At 33.9% G+C, this 12,717-nt stretch overlaps 2 protein-coding genes across 2 annotated transcripts; both read left to right on the forward strand.

The window, feature by feature from the left end:
- Nucleotides 1–7,186: 7,186 nt before the first annotated feature.
- Nucleotides 7,187–9,890, forward strand: LOC115998212. The gene is made up of 2 exons (XM_031237710.1): nucleotides 7,187–7,879; nucleotides 8,955–9,890. The coding sequence occupies exons 1-2, from the start codon at nucleotides 7,272–7,274 to the stop codon at nucleotides 9,604–9,606; spliced, it is 1,260 nt and encodes a 419-aa protein (XP_031093570.1). The 5' UTR covers nucleotides 7,187–7,271; the 3' UTR covers nucleotides 9,607–9,890.
- Nucleotides 9,891–9,985: 95 nt separating this feature from the next.
- LOC115998213 (acid phosphatase 1-like) lies at nucleotides 9,986–11,640 on the forward strand. Its single transcript, XM_031237711.1, has 4 exons — nucleotides 9,986–10,238; nucleotides 10,386–10,761; nucleotides 10,899–11,129; nucleotides 11,398–11,640. The coding sequence occupies exons 2-4, from the start codon at nucleotides 10,400–10,402 to the stop codon at nucleotides 11,573–11,575; spliced, it is 771 nt and encodes a 256-aa protein (XP_031093571.1). The 5' UTR covers nucleotides 9,986–10,238; nucleotides 10,386–10,399; the 3' UTR covers nucleotides 11,576–11,640.
- Nucleotides 11,641–12,717: the final 1,077 nt, after the last annotated feature.

Raw genomic sequence — 12,717 nt, forward strand, 5'->3', positions numbered from 1 at the left:
TTAAAGGTGTACATATTCAAAGTGGGGTTGGGAATGGGGGATGTGTTAAAGCTTTGGTATCTCTCCGCCGACGCCATTATCGGCAGGGACGGCCCTTCTCGGCCCCAGAGATCCTCCTTTCCTCTGTTTTCTTTTCACTTTTATTATGTTATATATATATATATATGGAGTATATTTTTATAAATTATAATCCATACCGCAATGATTGTTTTGGAACATAATTCTATTATGGGTTTCCTTCTTAATGTATTAAGATGTGTCTGTTCTGCAATATAATATGTTTGAGACGATAATTTGAAGAGAAAGTGAGAGATGAAAGGCTATAATTTTTTCATTTCTCTAGTTTTTTATTTTTTTTTTAAATAAAAAAAATAGACGAACAATTCTCTAATTTTTAAACTTTAAAAATTACAAATAAATATATTCTCCGTTTTTTTTTAAATTTAGAAAATTACAAATACAAATATTCTTCCTTTTAAAAAAAAAAGTTGTTTTAAAATTTCTTCTTCTTCTTTTTTTTTTTTTTTGATATAATTTTAAAATTTCTTTAATTAATACATTAACAATTAGTGTTTGGTTTGTGACTGGGTTGGAGTTGATCTCCTTCATTAGAGTAAAAGTTACAGACATATATCTATTACAGTTGACTACTTTTGAAGTGGTTGGCAATAATATTACTAACCATTTAACCTAATTGAAAAGATTACTACTTAATCACTCCCACTTACTTTAAAATTCAGTATCTCTTCACCTAATTAATAATCACTTTATGGCATGCTCCTAGGGTTGTTAACCACAATCATAATCTTGGCTTATCCAAATTAACTTTTACCTTTTTATATCTAAAAATTAGTGCCTATCAATGCCCATTATTACCTCAGCCATGTCCTATTGAAGATGGAAGTGGGAACCCATTCCATGCCAACTTGGTTTCTACCATATTTCATCCATACCATTCCATCTATGGCATTGTTTTAATCCTGCCGTACAATATCACTCTATACTTCTAATTAACAAAATATACTTCAATTAAAATATTGAAAGAGAAATTATATAATATTATCAATTTTTATATGATTACTACTATCCCCGAAACTACCATCTAAGAATGTGCACTAGGTAAATCCCAACTTATAATTCTAGTTAGCAAATGACCATAAAGAGGTAAACTAGTCTAGATTGTTCATAACTGACCGGTTTAAACTAAAAAGACCAACAATTTGACTAAGCTGATTGAGGTCACACTTTCCTTGATTTATTTTTAAGGTTTATCATCAAAATAAGATGAGAAATGATACATATCCAATATTCATATCATGAATATGATGTAGCTCATGCATTATTGTGCATGATCTTGCAATGAAATGCATAATTCCAAGGGTCAAATAGTTCCCAATGTATCAATAATACTAAACACACAACATACATACTGATATTATGCCAAGAAAAACACATACATATTGCGAAAATATGTTGGCTTAAGTGAAAAAGACTTAATTAACTTCCATATGTGTATGCATCAACACCCTTAAGAGAGTTATTCATAAATGAGCCCATGAAGCTTGGATGCCAATATATGCAAATTTAAAATTTACCATTTATAAAAGATAATTAATCGCTACACAATAATCATAATGAGAATTAAATACTCGAGGGAAAAAAAATAAAATTTTAGGATATTGACAATGTTTTCATTCCAAGAATTAGAAGTGAGTGTCAAAGAGAAACATGTCTGGGTGTGTGTATGTTGGGGGACCCAAAAATTGGATTGCAAATTGCCAAGTTCCATGAACGCCAGATATATGCCAGGCTTGTGCCACCCATATAATGTATTTAAAGTTTTAATTTTAATTCGACCAAAAATATGATAATGGATTTTGGTAAGTAAGAATAATATTTATTGTGTGGTCATACGAATTAAAAATAAGCATTAATTAAGAAAGTGGCATGACTAAGCTAATAATGGAGGGTATGTTTGTTAAGTAATCAATATTATTAGGTTTATTATGCAACAACGATAATGCCATGATTGGGATAGCAAGACAATTGAAATGGTCTGCCTGCCCAAATTCAATCCCATCTCACTATAAACTTGGCCCCACCTTTTTGGCTTGTCATCTTATTCATCTATAAATGAATCAATGCTTTTAATTACCTCAAAGTCAATCACCTTATGATTTAGTGGTACGAAGTGGCTCTCCTAGATGGAAGGTTATAGATTTAAGTCCCAATAGGGGCAATATTAATCCTTTCTACTTCAGTAGGGTGTGTTTGGTACTACATTATAACAGAGTTAGTAGTACTCAAATGATGTTCCTAACGTGGAATGTAGATTCGGAGCTGCTTAAAAAGCAGTTGTCTACACCTAAAGTCGCATATTTTTATAGAGCAAAATAGGGTAGCTGATGTCCTTCCCCATCCAAGACAAGCCCGGGTGGAGATGGCTTAGTTGTTTGTTTATTTTTTGGTTAGGAAAAGCAAAAAGCATATCATAGGAAATCAAATTAAAGTAATTTAATGAATAATAGGAAAAAGGTATGTGGGAGATAAAGGGTTTAACATGATCCCATAATAAAATGGAAGAAAGGACAAAAGTGAAAAGAACATCTATCATTCCCATTATATAAATTGAAAATTGCATGGGGCAATCTTGTTACCATAACTTGTGTCGACAATCACTAAACAAGTGTAAAGTCATTAGGAATTCATCACTATATCCCAATTAAACAAGGAGTAAAATTATTTTGCAATATGTATAATTCTAATTTTTATCTATTATATTTTGGATTTAAATATAAATTCAATCCTTATTTATTTATTTACTTTTAATAATACATAGGGGCTAATGACATTTTATTATAAGTTAAGAGTTTATTTGATTTTAAGGGTCTAATTATATTTTTTTAATACAAACAATTTGAGTGTTTATTTGACCATTAAGAAAAATCATAAGAGTTCGTAATCTAAAAGAAGTAAAATTCATATAAAGCACCATAATAGTCCCTCGTGATTTTATTATTAACAAAAGGAAAAAAAACAATAAAAATGATGATTCACTTTATTCTATACTAATCCAAACATGTCAAACGGAGTTTTTGAAAATGATTTCTACAATTATGAACTTGATTAATTCAAAACTTTTTTTCCATATTAATGCCATTTTTTTAAAAATAAATTTCATTGTAAGTATTTCCAGAGAAGAAAAAAAAAAGTATTTGATGATACTTCCAAAATGGTGATAGAATATACGGAGTATTTAGCCTTGTAAATAGTAATAGTAGTAGAGAGTACGGAGTAGTATAATGTAGTGTACACTATAGACAAAGAGCTAACATATACAGCTATAGCCAAGCTGGATGGGCCCCATCCCTACTACTGTGGAGCCCACAACACTTCATTCAATATATCGCCTTTTTTCAGTCAAATATCGTTTTTTTTTTTTTTTTCATTCTCAACTCTCAAGTCTTCACATATACTCCGTATTACATATAGCAAAATATATAGCTAAAAATTTAAAACAATTTAAGAAAACAATAGTACCTCTATCCTAGACCTGGCAATTCGTGTATACGGGTTCGTTAACGGGTCGACACGATAACGACACGAACACGACACGTTAAGGTTAACTGGTTCAAAATTGTAACACGAACACGAACACGATTTGTTAACGGGTTAAACGGGTTGACACGATAGACACGTTTTGTTAACAGGTTTCGGATCGTGTCGACACGAAACCCATTTAAACTCGCTAAATCTATTGATATATTAAAAACTAAAATTTAAAGTTAAGTTATATAAAAAAGAAATAAAATATACAATCCAACCCATCAAACAAACTAAAAAAATATTCAATTTATAACATTCATAAAATTATAAAATAACATCTAAAAATCATAATTAAAGAAGTCCATACTAGTTTTTAGAATAATATTGAACACAATAAACATTCAAATTTCAGATTGTTGAACATCAATAATTGGTGTATGGTCTTGGCCTAATGTAGTAAATTTATTCTTATTCATGTCCATGATATATATATTTTGTAAAGACAATGGTTCTCACCTAAATGACAATGGTTCTTAGCGGGTTCTAAACAGGTCTGTGTAAACGAGTTCGTGTAAACGGGTTAACATGATAAGATTAACGGGTTAAACGGGTTCTTAATAGGTTTAACGGGTAGACCCGTTAAGACACGAAAACATAACGGGTTTTTAACGGGTCAACCCGTTAACGACCCGGGACATGTTAAGGCTAAACACTAACCTGTTATTTTCGTGTCCGGTTTCGTGTCGTGTCCATAATTGCCAGGTCTACTCTATCCCTTTATATATGTTCTATTTACTCTCCTTTTTTTTTTTTTTTTTTTTTTGGGATCAATAAAGGAGGGAAACACCCAAAAACTAGCTACAATGAAATCCTTCTCCCTTTATATATGTTCTATTTACTATTTATTATGATCAAATTAATTATTCATTCTTATTTTTAGGAAATATAAAATTTAAATTTTTATTGTTTTTTTAATACAACTAAAAAAAGAGTCCGTGTATCACCTACTCTGCCATCTGAGCACAAGGTGCTTGACATTTTTATTCTTTAATATTTTTGAAAGCAACAAACTCATTCATTGAGATAAAACTAGGAGGGACATGCAGAGTCTCAGTACAAAATGTTCGCCTACGAAGAGGCTTCTTTGACTAACGAATGTGTTAAAATATTAGATGATTTAGGTACAAAACAAATGGAGCAATAAACAAAAGAACTACCTCATAATGGCCCTGCAACCAGTGGAAGCAATGCCAACATATGATCGAAATTCGAACGAAAGTTATAACATAGAGCAACACAATCTGTTTGCAGTCGGACGGTGGTCACCCCTTGCCCTCTCAGCCACGAGAGGGCCTCCTACAACTTACCAGCCAAGGTCTCCTCCATCAATATAATTGTTTAATATAGCTTTAATATAATTTTAAATATATAAATTTTATTCATGGATAATAAATTAAATATTTAAAAAAATTTAAATTATAAATAGCCCCGGACCGAACACCATAAATGCATAGCCGCATAGGTTTATTTCATATATACCATTGTCATGTTCTTTAAAATCTTTGTCATGTGGATCAAATCCAATTTTTTGTATTCTATCCTTTTGTTCTTTTTATATCATACTACGGAGTATTTTTATTTTTTAATAAAATAACTTGGTAATGAAATTATTAATTGAAACATATATGTCTGCATAAATTAATGCAATACATGTTGAAACTAAGAAAAAGAAATTCTGATTGTCCTTGAGGCATAACTTAGTTAATGGTCGAAAAGTTGAGTGTGAGTGTAGTGATCTAACAAATACTTAAGGTCAAATTCTCAATTGAGACACTTAGACCTTGCGTTACTGAAACACATCTTGCGATTTACTTTTTATCGCAATTCTCATGGCAGGGGTGAGTAATCTCGTGATTAGGGTTTATACGTAAGCAAAAAAATCTGATTTTTGGAGAAAACTTATAAGATCTTGGCAGCTAGTATGTATATTATATGTAATGAATGTTAGTTAGAGTAGTTAATTAGTTTATCATTATTGCTCATTCATTGGTAATATAACCGCATATTTGAAGGAATATATGTTTGAAGTTTGACTCTTATTTTAGATTCTACTTACTACAACAAATAATTGATTTCTAATTAGTTGATTTTTTTTAGTGAGAAAGGATCGTGTGGGAACGGGAATATAGTTCACCACACTTTACAAGTCATGACTCGGTGGGCATCAGCAAGGAGAAGATTTTGCAGCCTCTCAGGCGGTTCCTCGGGGATCGTTGTGCCCCAATCCGCATATTGGGCTGGCCAAGATTTGTGAGCCAGTTAGTACTTATGTTACCTTTTCTTTATGTGTGTGTGAAAGAGACCTCCCTTAGACGAGAACTAATAAATCTACAGTGTTTAATAAGTATCGAGGTAGCCTCATTGATATTATCCTCCCCTTCCATGGCAGCAATAATAGCTTATGAGTCGAGTTCAAAAATAACTTTGTAAAAACCCCTTTCTTTTGCCAGATGTAGACCCTCTCTTAGTCGATGTTAAAACTTTATATATAATAATAAGAATGCTTTAAATTATTTTAGCTTATATAACACTAAAATTTATTATTAATTTTTTGGTAACGAGAAAAAACAACAACCACTATATGAAGGTTTGGACATGGTAAATCTCATCTTATTATCTTAGTCGACAAAGAATCATAAGAAAGTAAACGAGCTTATGTTACTCGTAGTTGACCGATTCAAACTAAAAATGCCAAATCATAAAGATGCTACGTTCCTAAATTTACCTTATATTATATTTCCTTTTATGACAGTACACTTCTTGATTAGTTTTGTTTTTGTTGTTTTGTTTTTTCAAATATTTGATTAATACCTGAATTTCTTTTTAAACTAGTGATGTGAACATGTTGGTCAATTCATTAGCGGCCAAAGAATATAAACAATACATTATAAATCTAGGAAGGGAAAATAGCATTCTTATATTTTGTATAAGTCTTGATTCTTCTACCTATAACCCAATTATTTAGGTAGTTTTTTTTTTTTTTTTGGAGTACCAATTATTTAGGTAGTTAGTAATGCTTATATCAATTCAGGTAGTAAAATAACCCTTAATATAGTTTCATTTTTAATGTATTATTATATATCCATTTTAATTTGCAATATACTAAAAATGAGCTTACATTACACTAAAAGGAATTTGTATTAAAATATAATGACTCTACTAAAAATAAATTTACACTTTACTAAAAATAAACATGTATTCAGATTATCCTTACAAGATAAACAACATCAAAATGTATGATTTAATTTGTTGAATAAGTAATAAGTGCTGATACAATTACAAACTCATGGATTACTATAAAAACGTATGGTGTTAAAAAGTTATAATAAAGTGTATTGTTAGAAGTTAGAAGAGAAGTTATAGTTTCTCGCGAGTTATTGACGAAAAAGAATTCGTCCAACGAGCTGGAAAGAGAACGATACTTCTTAGTTTTCACGGACAAAAAACGACAAAGAAAGAGAGAGAGAGAGAGAGAGAGAGAGAGAGGGAATGGCGCGCAGATAGTATGAGCGAGCCAAGCCGATTTGCCCATTTTTATACATGTATGTTTCCCATTCTCCCCTCACCATTCCCATTACACCTCTCTCTCTCTCTCTCTTTCTCTTTCTCTGAACTGTACTTAATCTGAAGAGAATTGAAAGAGCAGAATCATCAGTACTAGTGCCATGGATCCATGCCCATTTGTACGTTTGATCATCGAGTCATTATCTCTGAAACTCCCCACCGCCACTAAACCCGCCGGTCCCGGAGTTCACCCTTCCACGACCCCATGCTACGCCAAGTTGAAATTCAGCAATTTCCCTTCCCAAACTGCCCTTCTCCCTCTCTGCTCCCCCGCCCTTCCCAAGGACGACGATTCCTCTCCCTCCGACTCCTTCGCCTCCGCCGAAGCCTTCCACCTCGATCCCTCCGCCCTCCGCCGCCTCTCCGAAAAGCCCGCCGCTCTCAAGCTCTCCGTCTTCGCCGGCCGAATGGGGCACACCTGCGGGATCACCTCCGGGAAGCTGCTCGGCGTCGTGCAGGTCGCGGTTGATCTCAGTGGGGCCCAATCGAAACCGGTTTTGTTCCAGAGCGGGTGGAAGAGGCTCGGAGGCGGAGGTTCGGATAATAAACCGATGCTGCATGTGGTGGTTCGGTCCGAACCGGACCCCCGGTTCGTTTTCCAGTTCGGGGGTGAACCGGAGTGCAGCCCGGTGGTTTTCCAGATCCAGGGGAGTATCAGGCAGCCGGTTTTCAGTTGCAAGTTCAGCGCCGACAGGAACAACCGGACTCGGTGAGTTTCCCTCCGCTCATTTTAGCACCTTTCTGTTTATTGTTTCTCTTAACGTGCGCCGTTAGTTGCTTCAACTTATCATTGTGCTTTGCTGTCGCCCCACCCCCCCACAACTCATGAACATGAACTTGCTTGTCTTTCCCGCCATATAATTCTTTGCTAATTTTGATTTAATCAATTTATTGTTTCATTTGTCAAAACCTTAATTAATTATAGTAAGCACTATTAAGTTCAACTTTTTTACTTTAATTAATCATTTGCATATATCTATTTTATAATTCAAAATTTTGAAATATTTAGTGTAATATTTGTTTATAAAAAAATTTATATATATATATATATATATTTTTTTTGAAAACAATTATATATTTAATCAAAAGTATCATTATATACAATATATCAAATTTAAAATTATAAAAAATATAAATTAAAAAAATATAAACAAAAATTGAAGAACTAGTTGACCCATGTAGAGTAAACAGAATAGAAACTCAGAACTTTGTGGTTATTAAGCTAATTGTCTGATAGTCACTCGGAACTTGTGGTTATTAAGCTAATTGTTTGACCAACTTGACTATCAATACAAATGCTAGTCGGGTTGGTTCAAATAGTGGCGAGAATATGATCTTGTCCGAATAAGATGGCGTGAGTCTTAGGTAATGGTTATGATCTTTGTATTAAGAAGATTTTTGCTATTTGATAGTATGTTTTTGTCTGTTAAGAATGATAGCTAAAGATAAGGTTGTTTACAGTGAAGATTCTATATATCCTGTTCTCTTGCAGTATATGTGTTTAAGATAATTAATTAATGAGGTAAATTAGTGAAATAAAAACCTTGGATTAAATTATAAAGTTAATCACTTTTTAGCATTTGGTCAAAACAACCGGCAGTGTTATGTCCCCTGCTCAACTGTCATTAGCAACTTCCATTGATTCCCTTCTCCATGTGCAAAGATTTGGTTGAAAGTTTTGAGAAATATTAATAATATTCTCATTTCACACTTTGTTCAATTCCCTTGAATAATATGTTTCATTATCAAATGTTGATTGGTGTTTTGGTATGTTAAAAACTCAGATCTCTGCCATCAGATTTTAGTTTGAACAATAGAGGATGGATGAGAACATTTTCTGGGGATAGGGACAGGCCCGGGAAGGAACGAAAAGGGTGGATGATAATAATCTACGATCTCTCGGGCTCTTCTGTAGCAGCTGCATCTATGATCACCCCGTTCGTTCCATCCCCGGGGTCTGATCGCGTCTCGCGATCAAACCCCGGGGCATGGCTCATCCTGCGCCCCAATGGCCCCTCGGTTAGTAGCTGGAAGCCCTGGGGCCGCCTCGAGGCATGGCGGGAGAGAGGCCCGGTTGATGGGCTTGGCTACAAGTTCGAGCTTGTTACTGATGCGGGGTTCACGAGTGGGATCCCCATTGCAGAAGGCGCCATGAATGTAAAGAAAGGGGGGAGGTTTTGCATAGATAATACAAGAAAACAGTCTGCTTCTTCTTCGTTATCCCCGGTTCGGGGGTTTGTGATGTGCTCGAGTGTTGAAGGCAAAAATGGGTTCCTTTCGGTTCAGGTTGCAGTGAACCATGTTAATTGCATGGCTGATGCTGCTCTGTTTGTCGCCCTTTCGGCAGCCATTGATCTGAGTATGGATGCTTGCCAGCTTTTTTCGAGGAAACTGAGGAAAGAATTCTGCCATGATGAACATGATTCCTACTCTTAAGCCACAATCGATCTCTCTTGTGCAGTGATTACCACATGAAAATATGAGTCCTGGTTTGAGCAGCAAGGAAGATAACTATTTTTACAAACAGATTTTTGACATTATATTTATCACAAACCATTACATTAAAGAGGCAAGTAAGAGTGACAAAATTGAGGAATTTTTTTAAAATTTTCTATTTATTTATTTATTTGTTGCTGTTTTTCTCCCCTCAACACATATATAAAACTCCTGTAATACAGATGGACAGTGTACAGACAGGACGAGTGATTTGTTTGTCAAAATTTATTTATTTATTTATTCTTTTTATTATTGTGCTGAGATTTCATTTTCACTTTCACTTTCACGTTGGCATTAATTAGCACTCTCAACAAATTAAACCAAACAGGAGTGGCTCACCTATCCAATCCGGACATTGTACTGCTGAAACTTTTTTTTTTTTTTCTCTCTCTTCTAAATGTACCATTTTGCAATGGAGTGCTGCCACAGAAATATAATTGTGGCATATAATGTTATAATATATCTTAGCTTATGCCAGACTAAAATCGTTAATCCTGATTTCTAATGAAATTTAAATCCTATACTGAGCGTAGAAACAAGGCTTTAAAGTGATTGATCTAAGCTAGTCACAGGTAAGTATCATTGTTTTAATAATTAAATTCCCATTGGGTAACTATCATTGTTTTAATAATTCAATTCCCATTTATAAATACAATACCAATCTTTGATTCTCTCCGCAAGCAATTTACTATTGCACCAACTCTGTTTTCACTTTTCAGGCGACAATCCACCAATGGCGTTCTTCATGCAATGTTTTGCTATCTGCCTCGTCCTCATCGCCGGCGCCACCGCCGCCCGCCAGAATCCGACCATCAAGCTCCGGTCCGCCCTAGACGACGATAACCTCTTATGTGAGAGCTGGAAACAGGCGGTGGAGACCAACAACGCCGGCCCTTGGGGCCTGCCCATTCAGCCTTGCTTCGACTTCGCAATATCCTATATGACCGGCCTCCGGTACTTCGCCGACAGCATCGCCGTCGCCAACTACGCCGTGGAATTCGCCAAGTCGGTGAATGTGACCGACAAGGACGCCTGGGTTTTCGACGTCGACGACACTTTGCTCTCCCATGTTCCCCACTTCTGTTCACCTAATCAGTGAGTATTTTATCTTTCGTACTTAGGGTCATACCAACTATTTTTTCTTTGTTTATTTTTTTTTTAGTATTTTTTACTAATCCAAAGACGATAGATGGTTTTTTACAGTATATGAATGTGTTGTTGTTCGAATGCAGAGAATCAAGGAAATTGCAGGAGAGAGTGAAATCTGAAGGGTGGGAAGATTCATTGTTGGGTGATGAGGTTGATTTGCCGGCGTTACCGGCAAGTTTGGAACTGTACCGAAATATTCACAAGTTAGGGTTCAAGATTTTCTTGCTATCGGGACGGGAACACTCTCAGCTCAATCAAACCCTCAGAAATCTTTTGGAAGTTGGATATATCAACTGGGACAGACTCATCTTAAGGTATTACACTATTTTATGATGATTATATTTTGAATGGTTAATGTTAACTTGTTTTGGTGACCCTAATTGGTAAAAAATTGCAATGAAGCAAATCAATATAGATTGTTCAGCTAATCAGTTCAAACTAATAAGGTTAATAGACTGTTCTCAATGAGAGTCAAATTTAAAATCTTATCTTATGATTACAAAGTTAACAGTTTAATTAATTAATTTGTCTGGATTATGAAAGTATTTATGTATAGTGTAACTTGAGTGGGAATTAAAATAGGGATACATGTGAGGAGCATAAGACAGCATTGATGTACAAGTCAGAGAGGAGGATGGAGTTGGTTGAAGAAGGTTACACACTTCATGGGAACTGTGGTGATCAGTGGTCTGATTTGCTTGGATATGCCATGGCCGTTCGATCCTTCAAACTCCCAAACTTGATGTATTATATCAAGTGATTCTATTCCGATCCTGTAGTTAATGTTCATTTTTACGGGAATAAATTACTCTCATTGTATTTCAATTCCATCTCCCAAGCCCAGCATTATAAAAGCCCATTGGTTCACCAAAAATTTGAGAAATGAAATTTAAATTTTATAGAAAATAAGTGTAAATTTTATATTCTTGTGACAAATTTTACATCTACAATCAGTTGAGTTTTTCATGCTGCCATAAATTTATATTCTATTTGGTTGAATGATTTATGGAAAAGAAACTATTGAAAATATTCATTTCATTATAGTGTTTGATTTGTTTAAGAATAATTAATATCTTGTCTACTGTGTATAAAGGTTAAATGTTTTTTTTTCTTCTTTGAATTGCATTGTTATAAATGCTTTCTTCCTCTAAATTATATCCATTTATCCCCATTATGTCCTTAATTATTTAGAAGAGAAAATTTCATTTTTGATCTCTTCAACCTCACACTTAACTAATATTTAACTATATATTAACATAATCCACTAACCGGTAACCACTAAGTGCCAAACAATGCTTTATTAAATTGCAATGGTTGTTGCATGAATAAACTCACATTATTTTAAATTCGATCTCTTGAACCTCACACTATAACGGCCCATTTGGTTAAGTAAAAAATATAAAGAATAAAATTAAACTCTATGGAAAAAAATTCAATTGTTTGGTTGGTTGAAATGAAATTATTAAGAATATTCATTCTACTGTTTTGTTTATTATGGAATTGTCAATAAATAATTAGTATAATGACCATTGACCAATATATCCATACGTAGGTACCATACATGCAAATTTAAATTATCTTAAACTATGTGTCATATGCTATACATTTTTATTTAACTTACTATGTACGTACCCTAAGTATTTACGTACCATACATGCAAATTACGTTGCTATAATGCTATTACATATATTATATATTATATATTACGGAGTATATATTATATATTATATATACTTTTGTGCGGTGCTTGCAAATTGCGCAAAGTAAGGAGTATGAAACACCAAATACGTACATTATGTATAAATATATAAAATAGGCTTATTGGTAAAAAATAAAAAATCAAATTTTTATATCAAATAATCATTGGCTTGGTCACAATCGTGTGAAATCATATCACGGATT

The sequence above is a fragment of the Ipomoea triloba genome, chromosome 12 (assembly GCF_003576645.1).
Source record: "Ipomoea triloba cultivar NCNSP0323 chromosome 12, ASM357664v1".
Lineage (NCBI taxonomy): Eukaryota > Viridiplantae > Streptophyta > Magnoliopsida > Solanales > Convolvulaceae > Ipomoea > Ipomoea triloba.